At 39.1% G+C, this 25,053-nt stretch overlaps 1 protein-coding gene across 1 annotated transcript in view; it reads right to left on the bottom strand.

Annotated features, from left to right (window-relative positions):
* Window positions 1–25,053, bottom strand: part of LOC134222422 (uncharacterized) — a 301,768-nt gene that overhangs the window by 245,183 nt on the left and 31,532 nt on the right. The window contains exons 4-6 of the mRNA XM_062701571.1: window positions 22,055–22,281; window positions 3,930–4,083; window positions 3,453–3,722 (exon numbers count right to left, since the gene is read on the bottom strand). Coding sequence (XP_062557555.1) covers window positions 3,453–3,722; window positions 3,930–4,083; window positions 22,055–22,281 — 651 coding nt within the window. The remainder of the gene's footprint in view (window positions 1–3,452; window positions 3,723–3,929; window positions 4,084–22,054; window positions 22,282–25,053) is intronic.

Genomic DNA, 25,053 nt, shown 5'->3' with positions numbered 1-25,053 from the left:
GGCACAAATTTAGCCTACTGCTATTGAAAACGGTGTTCATAATTATTCGTGGAATAACGTGTTGTGAGAGTGGGGCAATATTGTTGTTATACATTAGGCTTAAAAGGAAAGCAATGCACATTTGTAGGCTGCATATAACTAGGTTTCCACATCACTTTCAATACTATACAATCTTCACATTAAAAATAAAGCGTACAATTACAAATATCAATAACAAAGCATACTAAAGGTAATAATTTAAATATGGCTTAACTGATCTATCGACACGATTGCTACACGACACGAAGGTCCATCGGCAGTCTTCTTCACATGCACAGTGCCCAATTTCGTGGAAACATTGAACAGCTTCTTCTCCCGTCGCAACAGAGCGGCACGTTTGATTTCCCTGGCGTTGGCTGTAAGGTTTTCATTTATGTATATGCGCCGGTCGGAAGACATTCCTATGTCGCTCAGCTTCAGATCACGTTTAGCGAGGTATTTGAAGTAAAAGTCATCTCTCAGACAAGCGACAGTAAACTGCATGAGAATGAAGCATTGGTCATCATCACGTAGATTTCCAGATCGTACTCTTTTGCAGTGAATATTGGGGTCCTTGATATCTTCGAATCCGATAGCTTTCGCAATGTCTGAAACATAGTCGCATAGATTTTCAGCGGTGAGAAAGGGATTCACAACGGCAATAAGCTCAGCTCTATTTTCGAGACGACATAGACTGTTAGATAAAGTGGCAACTTGATGCTGAGCCGTATTGACAGCCACACGAAGCTGATCATGTTCAATATTGCAGGAAGTTCTCATCAAAGCGATTTCCTCTTTCACGGCGCTGATCTGCTCTTCGAATTCCATCCTAATCTCATCTAGCTTGGTATTGAGTTCAAATTTCAGAGAATCAATTTTAATGTTCGTTTCGTCGAAACGGCGAAGCAGCTTATCAATTGCAGTATCTAGAGTTAAGCCACCAACACTCGTCGGGCTTGCATCCTTTTTGTTCATCGTGGACAGTCCTCTCTGCATGGCGTTTTGGTCTGTTTTCGTCCCCAGACATTGTTTGTAAATAGTGGTGATTACAGTAGATACGATCAAATAATGACCGCGATGAAAAACAATCACAGTTGGTCGAAGGTATCGAAGAATAATGACGATCCGAGCAAAACGATGAGAGATAACACGTTACAAGAAACTTTGCGTCGATAATTACCAGTTACGCGCAATTACGGCACCCGTGGAGGCAAAATAGTATACTTTTCCTGAATTTTACTGCGAACTACGCGCTTGTGTTATATACCGTCGGCATGGTTGCCAGAAAACTCCAAATTCATCAGATTTTCCGACGAAGTTCAAATAATTCTCCCGTTGATGTTTTGAAAACATCATAAAAAATGCAGGAAAAAATCTTCAAGAAACGAACATAAAAAATATTCACACCACCGCTGGCCAAAATGGCTTTCGGTGTAACGCCGCTGCCGACAGAAATTCTGACAAACGCCGCCGCCGCCGATTGGCGGACCGGCGCACATCTCTAATCGGAGTCAGTTATTGAAAAAAAAAATGTTGTTTGACCCCATCTTACTATAGCCATTTTTGTTGTTGTTTCAACTACTAATGGTACACGTTTTATAACAATCTCTGGTATTAAAAATTGCTGTAACAGAATAACAAGTCCTGATACCTAAATCTATTACCATCTACTGGTCGGGTAAGTTTGCATTCCAAGTAATTCTTGTTGTGGTCTGCAGATCAACCTTACTAACGGAGGCAGTTATTGAAGAAATGATAAGTTCTATCACCCTATCTTATAAGTTCGCATTCAAGTAGACCTGTGCGCCGATTGGAATTTTATCGGTGGCGGCATGACAAATCATTTTCAGTCAGCGGTGGCAGTGGCGTGAATCGGCGTGAACCCATTTTCGTAACTACTAAGAAGTTACGTTCTCCCGGAAACGGAGGACGCAGGTGAAAGATTTGGGGGTTATCCTCCACTCCCAACTTACGTACAAGCTGCACATCTCATATGTCGTGGACAAGGCTTCCAGAGCGTTAGGATTTATCTTTCGCACTACAAAGGACTTTTCCGATATTTATTGTCTGAAGTCCTTGTACTCCTCGCTGGTACGTTCTATACAGGAATACGGCTCCGCAGTTTGGAACCCGAACTATAACAACGGTTCCGACAGAATCGAGTCGGTGCAAAGTCGATTCCTACGTTTCGCACTACGTAAACTTCCATGGAGGGATCCACAACGTCTTCCAAGCTATGAATCGCGATGTCAGTTGATACATTTGGAACCGCTTCGACACCGTAGGGAGACAACTCGAGCTCTTCTAATTGCTGACATCTTGCAAGACCGAATTGACTGTAGCTCTATCCTGGATCAAATTAGCGTCAACGTCCGTCCCAGGGCACTACGAATCGGCGCAATGCCAAGAATGCCTTTCAGCCGAACTAACTACAGCATGCATGGTGCTATCAGCGGGTTGCAGAGAAACTTCAATCGTGCCTCAGCCTTGTTCGACTTTAACATTCCCCGACAGACGCTGCGCCGCCGTTTCTACCAGTTCTTTTCAACACAGTAGATTACGTAAAGACTGATATGTTTTTGTAAATTGTTTTAAATGTAGGTATAACTTTTAGTTTTGTTTTATATTCACCCAAATAGTTCTTTTTATCACACCATCATTGGGACAAATTAGTCTGTTGATGTAGCAACAATAAATAAATAATAAATAAGTACGTGAGTGACTAAAATTTCTGCCTTTCATTCCGGTTTTTATGAGTTGTTTTGGTCACGTCTTGGTCGGTTGGCGACCAAGTTAACACAAATATCGATAGATTTTTTTTTTCAATTTTCAAACTGATTAGCATTGTTAAACTTTCCAATGAAAATTAATTGGCTTGTTTTCGTATCCTTATAGCTTAGAAACGACTGGATGGATTTTCTTCATTCCTTCGACATATTTATTCGTTATAGTCTCTGACGGGTTTATAAAATATTTTTCCATTGGAAATCACAAGTAAAATTGAAAAAAAAATCAAGAAAAACTTTAGTAAAAGTTTGTATGATTATTTTTAATAAATCATCTATACAGGACAACGTTTGTCGGGTTGAAATATCGTTCTGTTTTGGGAATGTTAAAACATTTTAAAATTATTCATGAAATCTAGACAACCAGTTGTTTTTTTTTGTAACACAGACTATCACAAAGTTTTCTAGCTACGCCAATGAAAAGAAGAGAATTCTGTGAAGTACCGTTTTGATTCAAATTCCAAACTCGACCTATATTTCGAACGCTGGCTGTCGTTATTACGCCACAAACCATATTTTTTCATTTGTTCTCACCAAGATTTGACAAACAAGTTCGAATCCATACAATGTTATGATTAATATGTCTTCAGAATATGAATCAGCACGGTATTCCCTCATTTCGGTCCCAAAGCAACGCTCCATACTTACATCGCACGCTCAGATAGTACCCGATGCTCGAGTACTGGAAATTGAGATGCCGCGAGGTGCATTTGTACCAGCCGGAATGTTCCCGCCGGATCGCACTGAAATTGAGGAATCCATCGCCCGTCTGCGGCACCGGGGTCTCGCCGTCGTCCTTCTGCCAGACCGGCGTCGACGGTGGATTGGAATCGACGTCACATTTGAGCGATACTTCGATGCCTTCCCGCAGCGGATAGCCGAAGCCGGGCGTCCGGGTGATGGCAAACGAAGGCGTATCTGTGCAATGGAAATGAAACGAATATTTTTTTTGTAGTGAATCGTCTGCTGGAATGTTTGCTGGTAACACGCGTCGCCACGACGCCGGCGGATGGGCAAGTTTTCCGCTCTGTCACCCTTTTGTTTCGGTGTGTTGCAATTTTTGGGGCTGCCGCGCCTCCGGTAGGCGGCAGAGCACTATCTCATACGAAGTCTAAAGGTACTTACACTGAACGTCGAGCAGGATCGAGGCATTCTGACGCATTTTGAGCGTCGGATGCTCCATCACACAGAGAATGCGCGCATTGTGATGCACCCGGAACACAGCCGGAAGTTTTGCTTCCGAAATAGCACCGGTGTTTATTTTGTACGGCTCCTTGTCCTGTGTTTGGATGCGGTGGAAAAATGTGAAAGAGAAGAAAAACAAGTCAGAAATTGAAACACTGCAAATTTTGCATGTTATGATTGAATCCAATTAAATGTTTTTATTCAGAAATTATAATGATGAAGAATCAAACCAATGATTATTGAGCAAATATCGTTAAAAAACCATTTGGCTCATTCCGAGTAATGAATTTTATTCTGAATCTATGAATACCAATTTCTTCAACCAAAATCAACGTTTTTTATACCTTCATTGAAAGTCGTCATTCCTTAAAGCGAAAACAGATCAAGTTGAATCATTGTTCACCATCAGTTTTCCCGTCTCTGAAACTCATAAATGGCTGCTCTCAACCTCAGTTTCAGTTCAATTTATGCTGCGATAGTTGCTTCACGCTTTCCACAGGAAATCATTCCGCAACGGAGAATCCCTTCTTGCATGCATAACAAACTGCGGAAACACCTTTCATATACGATTCTAACGAGGCTTCCGCTTTGCACATGTTTTTCTAACGCGTTTGTAAGGTTTTTTTTTCTCTGCAAACTTTAAAACTGTAAAATTCATCAAATTGTGTGCACCACTAATCCGCATCCGCAGCCAGAATGAAAAATGTGCGAACAAGAATAAAAGCTCCTTCCCGTATACCGCAACGCTAGATGGCGCTCGGGAAAAACATGTAGCGCACATCCCTTTCTATTTTTCTTTCATTTCCTCCCGGTTATAGTTGCTATGCTGCGTTGGCTCGCACGCTGACAGGCAGTTTGTGGCCGCGCGGAAGCTAGCAGCGCGCTGTGTTCTCATCATGGCATCGCATCGTCGCAGCACATACTAACGGAAGGTTTTGTACAGCGTAGAAAAAGTAGGGTATGCAAGCTTGTTTTCGGTGGTCGATAAGTCTTATAGAATATCACAGAAGGTGGGCTACTTTCAAGTTTAACTTTAGATTTCGTCTCCGCTTTAGAATTGCCTCAAAACTTTTGGGGCTTTCTAAAAATTTCTTTGTTTGTCAGTATCAGGATTTTATTCCACATAGCGATTGATAGCCTGTTGACACTTCCCACATGGCCATGAAGCCCACACTTGTATGCAATCACGCGTGCATTGAGGATTTGATGATTTTCGCGCATTTTAAATCACATTAAACTATACAAGCGCTACAAAAAAATCTTCGAAATCCATACGTGAATAGGCTAATAGCGCCTCTGAATTGAATATTTCACTAATCTCAGAAAAAGAAGAAAAAGAAAAGGAAGAAGAACAATAACCAGTCCTCCAAGGCCGGACTTCTTCGATCCTGAGAATGGGCAGCAATTAGGCTTTTTAGCTTTGAAAAAAATGTCCGGCTTTTAGAGGCCATGCAAATTGTTTACGATTCAGATACGTCCAAACCAAATGTGGCAAACAAATGGGTTTCCTTATTTCTAAATGCGATGTTCTAAGTTCTTCAAATCATTCTGAAATTAGGACCAATTCATCTACCAAGTTAGCTAGGCGTGATAGAAAATCGATAACATAAGGTCTCTATGGCCAAAATAGCCTTTCTACCAAACGACATTTTCAGCTAAATGGTATGTAAGGGCAAACAACTTACCGGGTTACACGAATGCCCCCCTCGGCGGTGTGTCACTTTCGGCCAAATGGCATTTTCGGCCAAAACAATAGCTACCAAATAAAATTTTCGGGTAAATGGATTTCGACTAGATAACTTCCGGCTTAATGTGCTATCGGGAAGTGGCATTCGAACAAATGGCTTTCCGCCAAACGACTTTCGGTCAAACGACGGGAAGAGACGTTTGGGCGAAGGGCACATGGTGGAAAGGTGTTTGGCCGAATTTATCATTTGACCGCAATCTATCTGGCCGGAAATGTCACTTAGCTGAAATGGAAATACTAATTAAGGAAATGCACATACGGCCGAAAATATCGTTTGACCAAACTGGTCATTTGGCCGAAAAAGTCGTTTGGTCACTTGACCGAAAATACCGTTTGGCAGAAAGGTGTTATTATTATTCACCCCTATTCTTGTTTACGGACGAACGAAACTTTCGAACGAATAGTAGTTCGTTCGAATCGTTTCCCCATTTGATTTTGCTGGCGTAAACGAGAATGCACATCAGCTTTCGTTCGAAAGTGCGTTCGTACGTAAACAAGCATAAGGGTGATTATGTCTTTATTTAAGAGACTTGCAGCAGTTGGCTGGGTCGCCTCTGATCAGGCAGAAAGATAATTTGACCAAAAATGTCATTTGGCAAAACGGGTTGACATTTTTGACCATAACACCGGTTCAGCAAACGACGTTTTCGGCTGTATGGCTCATTCGGCCAAATGGCATTTTCCGCCATTTGTGTCAAACGACTATTTCAGTCGAACGGCATATTCGGCCAGCTAACTTATTCGGTAAAATGTCCTGTTAGGGCATACGCTTTTGCCAAATTAAATTTTAAGAAAAACCGTTTTCTATTTAATAACCGTTTCACCCGAACGTTCATTTCGGCTCAAGGCATAATTCAGCCAAATAGCTTCCCGCCGAAAGATTTTTGGTCTAATGATCCTTCTTCTATTTGATAATTTACCGTGTATTTGCAAATAATTTTTTGTGAACAATGAAAACTCAAAAAAAAAAAAGTAATGGTCAGATACCGAAAAGTTTTCCGTGAAAATTTCAATATTTCACATAGAAATTCTGAAGTTTTAGTGGAATTTCCAAAACATTCCACTTGGAAATTCCAAAGAATTTTTCATAGGAATTCAAAAAAAATGCGTGCAAAGATTTTTTTTTTGAAATTCTGAACCTCGTTCCGTTTACCAGATTGATTTGTAGTTGAAAAAATCGTCACGCCGATTCACATCACCGCCGATAGCAATGGCTTTCGGCATGATGCCAAAAACGCCGCCACCGGGTCTTCCACAGGAAATACTCAAAGGAGGAATTTCTGGAGGAACTTACGGAGGAGCTTCCGGCAGAACTTTTAGAGGAGCTATCGGAGGAACTTCCGGAGGAATGGCTGGAGGAGCTTCTGGAAAAAATACTAAAGGATCTTCCGGAGGAATTCTTAGAGGAACATTCCAAAGAATTCCTGTAGGAACTTCCAGAGGAATTCTTAGAGGATCTTCCGGAGGAATTTTCTGGAGGAGCTTTCTGAGAATTCGTGGAGGAACTTCCGGAAGAATATTCGGAGAAATATCCAGAGGAATTTCTTTATGAATTTCCCAACGATCTCGTGGGATTTCATAGGAACTCCTGGAGGTTCTTCCAGAGCAATTACTGGAGGGACTTCCGGAGGATTTCCTGGAAGAACTTCCGGAAGAATTCATGGAGGAACTTCATGAGGACCTTCCTGTAGAACTTTTATAGGAACTATCGGAAAAATTTACAGATGAAGATTTCCTATTTTGTCCCACCATATTCATCCAAACTGACAGCATTCAATGAGAGTGCAATCGCTCACTTGTTTTGACAAGTAGATAATTCACCCACCATTTCCATCCGTTCCGTATCAATGCACATTCATGCAAACAGTGACACAAATAGCGAAACAAATGTAAATGTCCAAAAAGATTTAACAAACAGAGGTCCCCACTAGTTTTGATCTGAACGTAGATACGAAGGTCGAAGAAATATAAAATCTCAAACTTCGTATTTTGGACGTTCTTCTTAACACTCGATTAATATGAATAGCTCAGCCCAATGAAAATTCTCTTTTATGTAGAGACCTCCAAAGAAAACGTAGTGCACGTCGCGTAATTAATTGTTAAAGCTATCCCTAAATGGTGTGTTTTTAAAAGCACCTTATTGTACCTTATTCCAAGTGGAAGTTGTGTCTTTAATACTAGTAGTACGGTCAAAAATAGTGCAGCAAAAGCTACAACACTATAGGACTGTTAGAGAAGTGAACTTTAGCATTAGCATTGTTACGGTGTAATTCATAGATTGGACACTAGTGATACTCATGTTTTACTTTTGAGATCCTTATCTAGAATGCTATCAGAAATCAAGAAGCGGAGTGGTCCTTGATTACTACTCCTGGCCAAGCCCATCTTCACCGTATGTGGTACTTACTGTTGATGTAAGTGTTGATGTGGTACTTACTTAACGAGAGGCCACCGACTTAGCGACGCCCTCATAAATACCACGGAGTTGGATAATGAGGAAGGTATTCGTTGGGTCAGGATTTGCCTATCGCTGGCAATGTAACCGTGGTAGATCTTATCCCGTAACACACCATATAAAGGTGTCTACCCAGCGTTACGGGTCATAGGACTGTTAGAGAAGTTAACTGTAAACATAAAATAACCTCACCTAAATTGTGAATGTAATGTTTCTTATAGCCTATTACGAAAAAATGCCGACTAAAAACTAAGAAAACAATACTGTGAAAGTTATGTGCAAGAAAAAGGTAATTACTTATAGTTTAGCTAGAAAGCGGTAGCAAAATCCGATCATCACCATCAATGCCACTTGGCTGGTCCACAAGTGGAACGACAGACTGGTGGGAACCAGAGAAACACAACAAACACGCGCACAGAGCTGAGGAGTTATACGATCATTGCTGATCTAGCTAGAGAACCCCATTCCTAGCGTAACGGCCATACGGTACCTCCAACAGACACCGACAGAGGCACAGCGACAAAAAACCTATTATCTGAAGACGTCTATTGTTCGGATCCCTGCCAAAGCCATACCCGCCATCTTGAAATGCCTTTCCGCCGATGCATCAAGATCTCCAACATGCGTCGCCAACCGTTCCCCACCATCAAGCTCTCCAACATGCAAACGCGGCCCTTCACCGCTAATTCCCCAGCTTCAAGCAATGGCCACTTGCTGTTGTATACTAGCATTTGCGGCCAGCTGACCCAGAATCAAATTTCAAAACTACTTTAGGTATGCTTTCAAGCGAACAGTTTTTCATTTTGACTCTCCTTCAGCACGCATGGAAAAATGATTTTCAACTGTTCACTGGCGCCACAAGCCATTGTTATTTGATGGGGAGCCACTTGGGGTAAGAACGTGGCGCGCCTTCGACGAATGGAATTTGTGCCGTAGAAATGCAAAGTGAGTCGGGCGGTCATTGTTGTAGCCTTCTTTGGACTATTTGGACTTTGGACTGCGATTTGCACTAATGTTGCCATTTTTTGTTATATCTCGTTCGTACAGCATTCTGCCCTTATTGATCTCAAACTTTAGATCACATTTTGGGACCTATGATACGGTCTCTTTACCAGTTCAGGAGTTATGCTGTTGTGGGTCAGAGTGTCAGACACAGTAAATTTGATAATAACTTTTTGGCAATAGAAGTCCAGCAATATGTCAAATCTTTTCCTCTACTAATATTATTTTGAAAGATTTCTATAAATCGATATCAGAACCCAAAATCATTGTAGCACCTGTTGCACAAATGGTCTTGTTCCTCCAAAGTAATCCATTGGAAACTGGCCTCAAATGACCAAATCAATTTTTTCGTTCTATATTAGCAATAGGGGAGCGGGAGACTTGATCCGCTTTTCTCATTTCCGATGCATCACAGCTAAAAATGAATAAATTTACGCGGTTTTGGAACAGACTCTCTAAGTAGTATATAATTCATCTTTATTGATGTGTGACAGTCTGTGAATTGTTGTTGTTATTGATACATTATAGATTTTTCGTAGTACATGCTGTCAAAAATCTAATTTGAAAAAAAATATTCGGGTGGAATTGATCTCTCTTTTAGGACTTGCTTCAATAAAAGTAGAAAGATGCTTTCTGATTTTTACAATATTTTTCCTCAAAAATACGCATTTTCCTTTTGCATGAACAATCTTAGAATTTGGGAAGAGTTGATCCCCTTTCTATGATATCTACCCAATTAATATTTTTTCGAGCCAACGAGCTGTCTGAGAACATTTTTTTATTTTTTTATCGCAAAATTTTGAATAGATGACAAATGAGGGATCAAGTGTCCCTATATTGACGTACGCAACAATTTAAATCCCAAATAAGATTGTGATTGAATGTTGTCATTTTGACCAGTACGGATCCTTTAGCATACTTTTGACTTTGTGCTGTACCAAAATATAGCATTTGGTCATTATTAAAAGAAGTTGTTAAAAATTTGCGTGACCACTAAAAAAATCTTTAAAAGGGACTAACCAAACAAACCGTCCCGCAGAATCAATACGATTGTTATTCCCAAATATAACTCATCACGTAACAATCATTAGTAAAGCAAATCTATATTATAAAATGCGCTAGAACAAAACTTCTTTATTCTCGGTAAAACAGGTGTTGATCAAGTCTTCCTATCTCCCACTATTGGTATCGAATTTAAGCATTTGTGGAAACAAAGTGAATTGTAAATTCTAATCATGATTCTAGGAATATTGACTACACTTAAAAACAACTCAATGGTCCTTCTTGTTTTGCACAATACTGAAGTTCCCTAGCAGCACATATGTTCCACATAGGTTACTGCCTCTCATATGTAACCAGATTTAGTCACAATCGAGTTGTTGCAACCATTTTTGTCTGAATTGTGCTTCTCGGGTTGGATATTCATACTGCTATTCATATTATAATATGTTTGTGTGTTTGTGTCCAAACTAACCCCCACTGGCTGGCAGTGATGTTATAGAAGAAAGCTGGCTGTATTACAGTCAGATTTAATCCGGAAGTTAGAAAGTTTTAGCTCTACTGCAGTTCCAGTGACCCGTTTCAGACTGCCTGGTACTTCATGACCAGTCCGAGGTCACTTTCGCTTACAATAAGCCCCGCCTGTTTATGCTACCATTATCAGTTGGACAACGCCGTAGCGTGTGGTTGGCCAGGTTGGCCCCTGCCACGGGCGCCAGTCTTCAGGAGGCGGCAAAATCAATGCTCAATATATGAGGAATAGAACAATTTTGTTACTCAGGAGTAATTTAATAACTTTATCGAATCAAAAAGGTAAAAATATTTCTTTTTTGCTGGCTCCTCCTGGTTTTCAGGGACTCTCGAAACCGGGTGTTTTTTAAACAAGAAACAATTCTGAGTGTATCATATTTTAAAAGTTATTTGAAAATCATGAAGTTTGATACCCATATTGTGTGGATCCAATTAGTTAAATTTTTGTCCACTATTACGGCCTTCGAGGGACTACCATAACCGTAATGTTTAATATACGTGGGAAATAAATACCGCATAGGATATTCACCTTTTCTATTTGAATTCCTTCAAGAACTACAACAACCGATTGACAAAATTCCGGAAGATCCTTTGCAATAATGACTGACACCAGGAAGTAGTGGTATAAGATTGTGTAGATTTGAGATATATTATTCAGAACTACTTCATGTAGTCCAAATTACATGGATTTACATACAGAGAATTCGGTACCTAAAAGTTAGGGGCCTGTCGGGTTTTCCATTTTCATTAATTAAATAACACAAGCATTTCTCAGAGCAATTTTTTTATTTTTTGTCATTTCTTATTTTTTCAACACTTTTCTTTAACGTCTGTTTCCATCATCGTTAGTCACAAAACTGAGGACTTTGCCTCCAATGCTTGCTGAAGTACGCCGGCGGATCATTCTCTGCGCTCTTCCCTCAACCATCGTATTTTGCTCTCTCTCGAATTTCATCAACTCGAAGCTTAGAGAATGTTCGAGAACTAGCAAGGCTATATGTTTTTACTGACACTCTAATAAATTGTCAAACATATTTGAAATGTAACACCCAATATTTTCCAACTTATATTCTTCTAATATCACTGAATGAAATCATTTTATTATCGAATTAACTATTCTATTTCCTACAGGGCCGTACACATATTACGTAAGCATTTATGGGGGAGGAGGGGTCGCTCAATATCTTACGCTCCATATAAATAAAAAAATCATTTGTATGAAAAAAATCTTACATGGCGGGAGAGGGGGTCGAAAAACCCAGAAAAATTGCTTACGTAATAAGTGTACGACCCCTTAGCTTTGTTAAAAATGTTAGTGTGCATAAGATTGGATAAGAATGTTCATTACAGATTATTCTCCTTTTCTTCTAGTAACAATTTATTGCAGATTGATCCTGAGTTGGATTGTTTTACGTTTCTCACCCAACCGTCGGTTGTTAGATTTTCTAACAATTCTGTATAAGAATCTAACAAAACCTGTATAAGAACTGGGCATATGCGAAATTGTTAGATTCTTATGCGAAAAATGTAAGCTATCAAACAAATATTGTTAGAAAAGCTTACAAAATTCTTAGATTCTTATACAATACTTGTATAAGAATCTAACATTTTCGCATATGCCCAGTTTTTATACAGGGTTTGGTAGATTCTTATACAGAATTGTTAGAAAATCTAACATCCGCCGGTTGGGTGTATTAGGTACCTTACTGCAGATATGGGTTTTATTGTCCCAACTAGGTCAAGTAGTGGTTCCAAACCACTGTCAGACCCATTCCGGAGTTGTTTTTTCTTGATTCGAATATATTCGATGGCGATTTCATTCACCAACCTTACCAACCCACTTAATCCAATAAGGTTTCATAGTGATTCCGACCATCGATTGACTCATTCCAGATTTGATTTTTAATATCGACCTACCTAAGATTATTAGTTTCTTCAAATGATCAACCAAACCACAACAGATTTAAACTTTTCATTATCTGGTTAGGACTGACAGTGATTACGAACATCAATCACTTTAGAGCTGGGTTTTATTAACCCAACTAGACGCAATGGTGTCTCAAACAGGAATATAGCGCAGCTGTCAACTCCATACAGATGCGCCGTAGTAAACGTGAATTTGACATTTTTGGAAATTCTGACAGTTTTGGGCATTCTGACATTTTCGGTTTGTGCACGCTTAATCCAGTTGACCTTTTTCCATGAGTTTCAACCAACCCCGTGGCAAGACATGCTTTTCAGCGTAGCGAACATCTTCATGAATATGTCCAGCATACATTTTGAAAAGTTCTTCTCCCGAATCGTGCGTTTACAAGCAACTACATTTTATCCAAACTATTGTTGGCTACATATTTTCAAATTATTCAAAAATAATACCAGCTATTATGGGCATTAGAGTGGGGCGTCATGATCATTTTTTCAAATCAATGGTTTTTCGAAGCCATTCTGGGTCCTGAACAACTGTGCAGAATTTGGGACCGATTGGTTGCTTCCCCGCTTTCCGCATCGCGTTTGAAGTTTGTATGGAAATTAGTATGGGAGAACGTATATTTTTGCATTTTTACAACTAGAGGTTTCAGTTCATCGTAAACCAAGTGGCACATTGCGTTAAAGTATAACCCAAAGGATGCCGAAAAACTTTGCTGAAGAAGGCACGTTGCTGGAACGTCCACGAAAAAAGTTATAACGCTTCGAACATTGAGTGTTCAAACCATATGCAAAAAATCGTTTATTCTGCCAGCACTGCCGTACTACGTAAACCAATAATTTAACTGAGTGTTATTTCAAAATAATTGATCTTATAAGGCCTTAGAGCTAATATGAGCTATCCGAAATTATTTCACAAAGAAAAAAAATCCGGCAAGCAGGAAGATGGGTTTTGCCCTTCGATAATCATAGGTTGTCCGGTAGTGCTGGCAGAAACATTGATTTTTTGCATATGGTTTGAACAATCAATTTTCAAAACGTAATAACATTTTTTGTAGACCTTCCAGCTACGTGCCTTCTTCGGCAAAGTCTTTCGGCATCTTCCAGACTATATGCTAACGTATTGAGTCACGTGATTGATGATAAATTGAAGCCGCTGTTAGCAAAAATGTAAAAAAGTACGTTTTCCCATACTAATCTCCATGTAAATTTAAAACGCGATGCGGCATGCGAGGTTGCAACCAATCGAGCCCATATTTTGCACAGTTGATTGGGGTCTCAAAACGATTCAGAAAAACCTTGATCTCACTTGATCGGACGAAGTTTGCGTTTTTTCATACAACTGCGCCCCACTCTAATGGGCATGTAAATATAATCCTAAAACATCTTTCTGCACACCATTTATTTCATTTCAATTTCAATATTGAATGTTGTTCGAATTGCATCCCCGGACCATTTCAACTGTGATGCTCATCACAGTATAAACAATAATAATATCTTTTGTTTGATTCGGAGCGGGAGAACAAGTTACGAAATATGATTTCGTGTAGCGTTTGATTTCACCTATCGATTCACTCCAATTCGTTAGTTTATTATATTTTATCATCAAATAACATAATTCCCATGGTCAAAGATGGAAATCTTGCAAATTATTTCGAAAACAATTTTCAGATTTAACCAAAACAAATAGTAAACAAAACACATAATGTTTATTTTCGTACAATAACAACGGACGGTAATGAGCTACCGTCCGTGGACATGGTGGCTATTGTCAAACCCCTTGTGGTAGTATAGGACGCCAGGGGGGTGGTTTCAACAGGATTAATTCCTGTAAACGGCTTGTTATTGTTTTTGGCGTGAACGTGAATGCACTACACGATTCAGAGAAGTAAATCGTTTTTAAGTCATAAATCTATGTAAGTCAACGAATAAAAGAGTAAACATATTTATGTCGAATTCCTTTTTAAAAAGTTCCAACCTAGGTTGGAACCAGTTCCAACCTAAGTGCTGTCAAAGTGTTTTTTTATTCGCTCAGGTTGGAACTAGGTTCGCACTAGTTCCAACCCCAAAGCTGTCGGGTTCGCACTGTGTTGTTTCACGGTTTCGCACCGGGTTCACCAATCCAACTGTACTTCAACTGTCAAAACCACGTGGGTGGGTGGGACTGGGCGGAATAAACAAGCAGAAGGGAGAAACGAAACTGTCTGTTTATCAAAATAAAATGCGCGTTGAAAATCTTTTTTCCGGGAATTTTGTGATATTTGTTGTTGTAGTTTTAAATGAAATTAATCCTATACTGTTGTCTAGATTCAGTTTTGAATATAATTGTTAGGGAAGTTATGTATTCATAAGTTCTTTCAGGTTTTCCTCACCGATTGTGTCCTAAATTAGGTCGGTGGATGGAATTATGTAGTTTGGGAATTCCATTTGAAACCCGTTCACAAAATCCGCTAAGAATTTTCAGAAAAATATATTTGAGGAATACCGAATAGAATTATTTCTTATGCGAAATTTCTTTTGAAATTCTTCCAAAAACTCTTTCGTGCGTTTCAGAATTTTCTTCGGGAATTCTGCCAGAAATTACTTCAGAAATTCTTTCAGTAGTTCTTTCTTGAATTTTTGACAATATCTTTCAGGCATTCCTCCATATTTTTTCCAAGGGATCCTTTCGAGATACACAGTGAGATGGTGATCGGAACAGTTCCCCTAATTAATATCCACTTAAAAGTAAATTCCACTATCCACAAAAATCAGTTCACGCACTTAAACATATTTATTTATCATGATCTGATTAGTTAAGGCCAATGCACTGCCATTGCACTGGATGTTCTGGATCATATTCATATGTTTCGAATCAAAACAAACACGATGCTACACGATCCAATTGGCACTGACCCAGGTTTAAGGTCACTCCTGACGGAATCCAAGATTAAAAGTGCTCGCGTTTTCGGGGGCACACCACTCGATACGGAAGCAACGCACAACTGTCATTTTTATTATATCACGCATGCTGCGACGCAGCAAAGCTAAATCAACAAAAATGACAGTTGTGCGCCGCCTCTGAATCGAGTGGTGTGCCCCCGAAAACGCGAGCACTTTTAATCTTGGATTCCGTCAGGAGTGACCTTAAAAACGAATTCGACATTAGGTATGTATTTTATGTTTTCTACGCAGAGGTGATCCAGCCAAGGGCTGAAAATCTCTTAAATAAAGACGATAAGAATAATGTTTTCTACGGTGATTTTGACTTTTGCTATACCCCTGGTCTCAAAACCATTGAAAAACTCACTCTAGCGTTGGGCTTTTCTTGCTCTGAATAGTTACAATGGCGATTCCGGTCAACAACCTACACAGTTGAAAATATTTAGGAGTTTTTGGGTTCTGGAGAAAAACAATTTGCGTTTGTTTATTTTCGTGAAAAGTTTTCGGCATTTTATGTATATTTGGTCTGGGTTCAGCAAAACCGCACCAAGCGCCTTTTTAAGCGACTTTCGATATTTTGTTCGTAGAATGAAAACTGAAAGTAATTTATATAAATTCATTCGTACATATTATGTTGGATATCCTCAACTATAGGGTAGAAGAATAAAGATTTGTGATCAATTGGATCTGCTACACGAAAATTTGTACAAGAAAATGGTTATTTTTTTATTGGCACTTGGTGCGATTTGTCTGAACTCCGACCATTCAGCTCCTGAATGTAAAATTTGCGCTTTTTCCCTTAGTAAGAGAAAGGCGCACAATGATGGTTTCGCCAAGGGCGCTGGGACTCTACGCTACGGCTTTGCAGTTGGATAATGGATACATAAACTAACTTCCGGATTAATATATCCGGCGTGTATTTAGTTTTATAAATTGATAATACAGTAAACACATTGGAACAATCTCACCAAATTAATCCTCCTCCGGATAATGGAATCAAGGAAGCGAATTGCGTACTGCTAGTGTCCCTGGAATCAGGGACGCGTCACCGGAAATTGGCTGCTGAACTTTCATTATCCACCTCGAAACATCTCGTCAGTAGGTAACACTTTCCCACTGTAACATTATTGTTCGGTATCTGCTAGAACACCCATCATGGTCGGACTTCTCATTTAAACTATATTCGTTCTTCTACTTTTAATCTTCTCGCCGATGATCGGAAACTTGTGTTCAATTCATCCATGGTTTGTTCTGAATCACGCACACTCGCACTTCAAAAAAGCTCAATTTTCTTTTATTTTTACTTTTAATCAAGTTTTATTTTTAACCACTTCTGGACACAGTCAATATAACTTTTAACAGTCTGAACACTTTTAACAGTCTTAACCACAATCTGTGTTTCGAGAGAGAAAAAAACGATATTTTCAAATCCATTTGACAGCAGGCGAGAAAATACGGGACGAAAACCTAAACACGTCCGTTTTCCTGCACAGCACACTACGTTTTCTTGCTATTTATATTATAATTAAGGTGAAGGTGGATTGAGTACCAAAACAAAGCTTTGAAAGTATTGGTACAATAAAAACTGTCATATATTGTAGTAGTGTGGGTGTCGTATTTATAAAAAAACAAAGAATATTAGTAGGGTGGTTCAAAAAACGACCCAGCACCACCACGCTCACTCGATTCCGTCCCATGCTCCGAGTGTCCTCCAAAAACCGATTTGAACAAAAACTGGTTGAGCGCCAGTCGGTTCAAGTTTATATGAAAACTTGTATGGGAAACTGAACCTTTTATTACGCTGACTAAAGCGCCTCCCCTCCAAACGCTGGTGAAAGGAGAACCCGCATAGCTGAAAGCAACATTCCAGAGACTTCACTGAACGAAACCCGCACCGCAGGAAAGATCCATTGATTTCGTAACGCAAAAATAGTATTTTATACCCCATGTCACACTTTTTGTTTGAAGTATTTGCCCTTGGTACGATAGATATCATAGACAAATCCTGGGTACATATTTTGTTGAATTGCACGTTTCACTGATGCCTTCTGAGAAGCCTAATTATCATGTTGAAGCTCCACAGATAAAAATATGTTGTGATTTTAAATGTATTTTCATGCACATATTTGGAGCATGCAAATAAACGTAACATTCAATCGATCTCACTATTCTTTTAAATCGAAATAAATTTAATCGGTGCTTGCTTGTAAAATTCAATCAAAGTTTACTGAATACCGAGTGTTAATTCGTTTGATGGGATAAGCTGCAATTTTACACGTCGTTGAATTTTCAAAATTATTTGCTGTGTCGATTAAAATCCTCGAACCTCGATTAAAATCGACTCCCAACTATTGGAACGTCCATTCAATATGGATTGTCTATGGAGTTCAAGCTCTTGAATATTTCATCCAGTCATATGGTCTCCCCCCTCGCCATCGCCCAATGACGGAATGCCAGAATCAGAATAATGTTAAATTCAACCTCGCCATATCAACTGTCATACAAATCTAAAACGACCTGTGCACGGTAAGCCTCTATTCAAACCAGTCCAAACCATCGGATGACACCCAAATTAAAAAATCATAATCGACTGAGCGTGGCGGAGCAAAATTATTTTTTGAACCACCCTAGTTAATAGTTTGCTGCTGCCGGTGCCGTTGTTGACATTCGCTCCGCGATCAGTTTTTAATCGTTTTTTTCGGGCAAAAATAGCAGTTTATATTAAGTTTTCGGTTTGAACAAGTGACTGATTTCGAAAAGTGATGTTTAATTTGCATTCCATCAACATTTCGGGCTGCTCATGTGCGGAGAAGTGAGTAAAAACTTGATTTTTCAGTGCCCTTTGAGTGAAGTGCAGTGAATTGCAGTGATAAACCCAACAAATCGCGAACGGCTAATAAATTGGCACGAAACTGCTAATTTATGATATTATTCGAGCCGAAATACATGGGACTCTTTGGATAAACATGTTCATTATCACAGGAATAAATATGCTGTAAACAGGTTAGTAATTTGAATATTAAACTTTTGTTCGATGCTGTTCGATGCCTTCGAGTGTTGGTGGGAGAGGAGTGCGGGAGGTGTGGGGTTGCCCCGTAGAAGCTCCGGTGCCATATTGACTGCCATCGTGGTACTCTTCCAACTATGTCCTTAAAGTGCCTGTGTTATGAGTGCAGCCAGGGTATCGTCGGCGTAGCACCAACTTAGAATTCGGAAGTCCGGACTTCCGAACCGAACTTTATTCCGAAGTTTTATCTGTCAAACTAATGGATGCGTTGTTTAGCGCATCTTTAGGGGAATCCAGCGCACTACTTCCGAAGTTGGGAAAGTTGCCTGTATCTGGAGAAAAATCCAACTTTGGTATAAAAAGCGGTATAAATTTATTCCGGATACACAATAGAAATATTTCACAGTCAATGCAGTGAAAAACATGGATCTCAGTATAATCTGCAGTCGCCTTCTTCGCCGCCGTGGTGAGTGCGACTGGGTGCAGCCGAAAAATCATTTCCAACACCGACCTTTCAATTTCGCATTCAGCCACTCACAAGTCACTCTGACATGCTGCTCAGTTCGCTCCTTACCGTATGACTGTGAGTGGCCCATTTAAACGCGTGGTGAATTTTTTCAATTTGCTGGGTGAATGTGTACATTTTGCTGTGGTAGATTTCATCTTCGCGGCGCAATGGGTGATGTGAGTTCTGTTGTTTACTTTTCTGCCTCTCCGGGAATGTGAGGTTGATTTCAAAGCAGGAAGAAAATAAAAACATGATATAAAAAAACATCACCTTCATCCAGTGCTCCCGAAAATTTACAACCCTGAGTGCAGCTTCTTTAATATGAGGCGATAGTACTGTAAATAAATGAGGTCAAATTTACTGCATCTTGAATAACTCCGGATAAAAGGACCGCATCACGCACAGGTCCAAATATGTAGTTTAAACTCTGAGAGCCGAACGAACAGAATAGCGTTGAAACCAGGTCGAAATGGCAAAAAAATGACGAAATGGCAGTATTGGAAGTTCCGTTTCACTCAGGCAGGCGATACGTCTGCGGTGGCCTTTGTTAGTTCAAATTAAATTGGTTTGAGTTCGTATCGCGGTTCAATAAAGTTTCGTAGTTTTCCTGCAAATCTGTTTGTTATAATCTTTGACGGGCTTATAGAATATTTTTTCATGTGAAAGTCACGAGTAAAACTGTGAAACTCGTGAATATTAAAATTAAGATTTGTATGGAAATTTCATTCTCATTTCTTTAGCTTATGAGACGATCAGTGACTAATATTGAAGTGTAGAGGAAAGCATACGTGAGCAAGCGTCTGATCAAAATTTAAAAAAATAAAACTACGAAATTCGATTGACTAGAATAGGCGCCCTCGTCCAATTGACACAGAGCCCTATCCCAGTTCCGGAACCAAACGTTCCCAACCAGGAGAAAGGAAAGATGCACAGCGAGCGAAAAAAAAAGTCCAATTCCAATCCAGCTCAGGCAAACAAAGCACCAGTCTCCGTCAGCAATCGACCTCCGCCACGGAACGAACGACAGGAATCAGAGCGTAAGATTCAAGCTCGAGCTTTTCCATACACGCGGTTGAATTGGCCGAGAAAAATCGTACAATCGTACACGCATTTTTTTTTCTCCTTTGTGCAAGACTGGTTGGTAATTGTTAAAGGCTTCATGACGTTAAATCGATAGAACTTCTACCGGATTGGGTATTAGGCCGATCTACTAGTGATGTCAAGATTTTCTCAACAGATATATCGGATTTGTAGCTTTTGAACTTTTCAACAAGCGATATTTGCTCTGACAAATCGATGAAGACAAATTTAAATGAAACTTGATGTCGTATATTATTACGCAAGCAAACAATTAATTTAACATTTTTTGTTTAAAATCTTGTCAAATCAATCATGTAAGGTTTCGATATAAACATGTAAGCATCTTATACGGATATTATATTAAACATATACAAAATTGTGAGATTTTAATACATTGATTGAATTTATATATGAGCCCAGTCAACATTTTGGTATCTATAACTCTTGATATAGGTTATTATATAAGAACCAACTAAATCGTATATAATGCACAGAATGGCTATATACGTACCAAAGTGGAGGCGATATAGGTACATACGAGTTTTATTTCACGATTTTTCCCGACATCATACGAACAGTATTACGATTAAATATTAAAATATATAAAATAAAAATAATCTTGCCAGCTCCAAGTCTAGAACATGCGATCTTTGGATCTGCAAGTGGATACTCTACCACGGCACCATAGTGCACATCTTGAAGTGAGTCGGATTTTTGTCCAACATAAACTACACAATTTATATCTTTACAACTGCTTGAAACTTCTGCAAGCCACTTGGACTGAGGTGGTTTCGATTGTATAATACAATTTGTATTACGATTCACGTAGACATTCATTCGCACTGATATAGGACATTACAAGGAATATAAGTCATTATAAGTTTTTATTTACACAATTACGATTGATTTTCACTATGGTAAAAATTATCGTATCTGATACGTTCAATACAACATTTGTCGATAATAAACTGATAAAGTTTGATATGCAGTGCGATTTAGATTTTTAATGGACGCAAATGCGACTTTATTTGCTGTTTGTTATACGATATGTGGTTTACTGGGAGGCAGCCTAAACGACTGATGAAAAATAAATCGTCCTTATAGCTATTTATACTTGACATTTAGCTGCACCCAGCCAGTGGATGGTAATTTTTTATACAGTTCTGTATTAAACCTGATACAGAGCTGTATTGAAATCTGCCATCCGCTGATTGGATGCAGCGAAATGTGAAATATAGGTAAGTCCTTGACTTGAAGATTTATTCGTCAACAGGAGTTTAGGCTTCCTCATTCAAAGTCCATATGGTCGGGGTTCAGCGACACCACACCAAGCGCCTTTTGAACTGACTTTGTGATATTTTGTTCATAAAATGAAAATAAAAATCAATTCATTCGTCCATTTCGCTTTGGATATCCTTAATTATAGGGTGAAAGGAAATCTGATACGATTTGTGATCAATTAGATCTGCTTCACAAAATCTTGTGCAAGAAAATGAGTATTTTTTGGCTACTGGGGCGATTCCGCAGAGCCCCGACCATATGTCAACCATATGAAACATTAGTTTCCAAACAAGTAGTGAGAATGCTATATTCTTACACAGTTCTGAATGTTTTCATGCAATATTTGTAAAAAAAATAATGTAGCGGTTTTGCATACGAATAAATGCAATACAAGTTTTGTAAGGCTGTTATATAGAATCGTGAGAAAATCTGACATCCAATCTGCTGGGATGCTCGATCCAGTCAAACATAAAATATCCGCTTAATATTGTATCTTAGGACCGGTCTAACCCAAGCCCAAGCGGAATCGGAATATATCGCCAGGTACAACTCTTCGAGTGAACGTGTTTCCTGCTTTTTTTTTTGTTTTCGCGCACATCCTACTAACCTTGTCTCGTTTAATCTCCTGCAGCTCCAGCACGTCGTTGGAGATTTTTTGTGCGTGACGGTCGATTCCGGGGCTGAGCAGCACCTCCCAGCTGAGGGCGGGCTTCGGATTTCCGCCTTCGCTAACGCAGGCCAACGTCAGTTCCGAGTTTTCCTTCACCGGGATGAACATGTTTCCCGCGTCCAGCCTCCGCTGGTCGATCAGCAGGTACGGTTCTTTGGGGGGATCTGCATGGAGGAGAATTTTTTTTTTCGGGAGAAAAGACAAAACACAGGTGCGATGAAATGATTTGTTGAATGTTGGATCATCATTTTTTGCGTTTGCAGATGGTGTGCAAGTGTTGGGGAAAAATGTGAGCATTCTTCACGGGAGGATTTGCATGTCTTTAACAGGAAACGGAGCGAATACCTGAGCAAGGTGAGCTATCTTAGTAATCATTCATGTGCTCGCTTTTTGAGGTGTGATAAGTTTTAATTAATTTCCTTTTTATACAAGGAAATAAACAAGCATAATCAAATGCAACATATAGCGGTCAGTCAATCTGAGCAACTGAACCAAAATCAGATTCAACCAAGGATTCAACGGATGCTTCAGATTTTAATTTTAGTTCGTAGGTATATTTTATATTTTACACTTTTGTGCAAGCAATTTTTTTATTGCTATCAGATAACATCAATCCCATAATTATTAATTGAGAGCTTGATGCCAATCATTGCATGTATTTTACTGATTATGGATCGACTGTACATTTTAATTTCATTCATTGAACGGCTACTCAGTCTTGCACTTATTACAACGAGTTTTTTATGTACCCGACGCATCGAAACGGGGATTGTGTCACAAGAGACACAAGCCCCGTGTCGAAACGTCGGGTAAATAAAAAACTCGCTGTAATAAGTGCATGACTGAGTAGCCGTTCAATAAATGAAATTGTATGTATTTGTACATCGTGTGGTCAGCATAATGCTTTACCTATATGATATGATAAAAGTTCCAACTCGAAAGATTTCCCAGACCTGACCTAACCTGCCTATTCCGATAAGGTTTGATGTCTCGACTCTATAAAAGTTCGCAACAAAACGAATTGATTCAAATGTATTTGTTGCATGTATGTTATCGTAACGGTTTAGTATCCTCCCTGCTTAAGAAATCAGTCCAGAAAAAAATATCACAAGCTGTCACTGAAAATGCAGTCATACCCAGAGATCATTTCAATTTCCTTTCAACAAGAACCGCATGAAAAGCTTTTGCTATCTCTTCATTCAGCAGCATCAAACGTCATCATAAAGTGGCACCAGATAGGATAGTGCTGCTCGGAAACAGTATTTGACATCTGATTTCTGAGACTCAGCAAGAAAGTGTACGACTTCGCGAAGAATACAAACTAAAGCCAGAAGCAGAAGCACAACTGTACGACTTGAAATGAGAAAAAAAAGAGAGAAAGTTCATTGAAAAGCAAAGTCCTTATGAAATTCAGCTATCAGTGGTGCAGTGTTTTTCATTCAATTTATTATGTTAAAAATAATTAAACATAACTGTTAAATCAATTTATTTAAATATCTCTAATGGAAAATTATTTTTATCTTTCTTGTACATTAGGCGTACGTAAAGGCGTTATGTTTGCTGTAGAAAAACTTTTATGGAAAGCCCGAAGGCCCATAATGTTTTATACCAGGTCGTTTCTGATTTCTTATTTATTACTTCTGTCGTCTTTTCTCACACTGGGAATTGAGAAGTGAGGCATACAAAATAAGAAATTCAAAGTGAGTAGCAAAAACGACATGTAAAAATAAAGTAGGGAAAATGAGCTATCACTCTTCACTACTTATTTCTAACAAGAAGAGAGCACTGATAACTGAGCAATAAGTATTGTGAAGATGAAATCTCATTTTATAATTATTGCATTGTAAAAAGTAAAAAGTGAGAAGCGAGGAAAGAAAAATAACGCTTTCTCACTTATTTTTGCCTTTCTCTTATAATAACCTCATTTTGGCCAAAATACTTTTTTTACACCAGAAACAAGTGAAAAAGTCTAGCTTACTTTTTTTGCACTTAGCTCCAACCGATGTACTCGCAACAGGTTACATGCAATAGACGCAGAATCCTGTCCCATTGTTTCCTATTGAAAATTGACCGGATCGGACTATGGGATCAGAAGTTATGACCAAAATAATAATTTCAAAACCACAGTACAAAATCACTTAGACTTTTCTTATATATACTTCTTAACCTTTTGAACGAACGAGAAAGGCACCATCACCGCTAGGTGCATTAATCAGGGTTTTTTTTCCTGTGTGGTCTTGCTTCCTTATTCCAAAGTGATGCGCTCTCAAACAAAGATGCGCGATGTCGAGCCACGCTGCAGTTGCCAACAGTTTTTGCCATCACGACTTTTTTGGTCAAATGTCTTGTTCACTACGACCGAACGTTATGTTCGTCGTATCCTCCTAATGTTACTCCGTGCCTTCAACCGAGAAGCCGACTGCCGAGAAGCGTCCGTTAAAACAGTTCTCGGACTAACAAACGTTTTGGGAAATCGTTCAATTCGGTTGGATAACTTTAGCCATATGGCATTCGGCGAAACTGAAATCGGTCGAATTACTTTTAGCTTAGCCCTTTCGTCGAATGATCTTTATTTATGATAGAAGATTTGGCCTAAAAGTTGAAGCCCTAAACATTGAAGCAATTCAGTCGTAAGAAAATACAAGTCGATGCAACTCAGTGAGAAAACCGAATCGTTCACGACACCGATCAATCGCGACGAAACAACTAAATAGCAAGTACTGCATTTCTATAGCCAATATGGTGTAAAAGCGTGAGTAAATGAAACACCATTCTATCACCGATTGCATTGGAGTTTGAATATTTTTTATTCATAAAAAACATTCATATAAAACATTGCTTACTCGCCCCTCCGGCATGAGAATGATTTCGTTCCTCGAAATGAGAAAACAAAATGGTAAAACCTTGTCGAATGCTATTGTATTTGATAACGATCG

The sequence above is a fragment of the Armigeres subalbatus genome, chromosome 3, assembly GCF_024139115.2.
Source record: "Armigeres subalbatus isolate Guangzhou_Male chromosome 3, GZ_Asu_2, whole genome shotgun sequence".
In the NCBI taxonomy this organism is placed as follows: domain Eukaryota; kingdom Metazoa; phylum Arthropoda; class Insecta; order Diptera; family Culicidae; genus Armigeres; species Armigeres subalbatus.
Note: the sequence above shows the minus strand (reverse complement) of the source record. Positions and strands in the feature narration are given on the sequence as shown.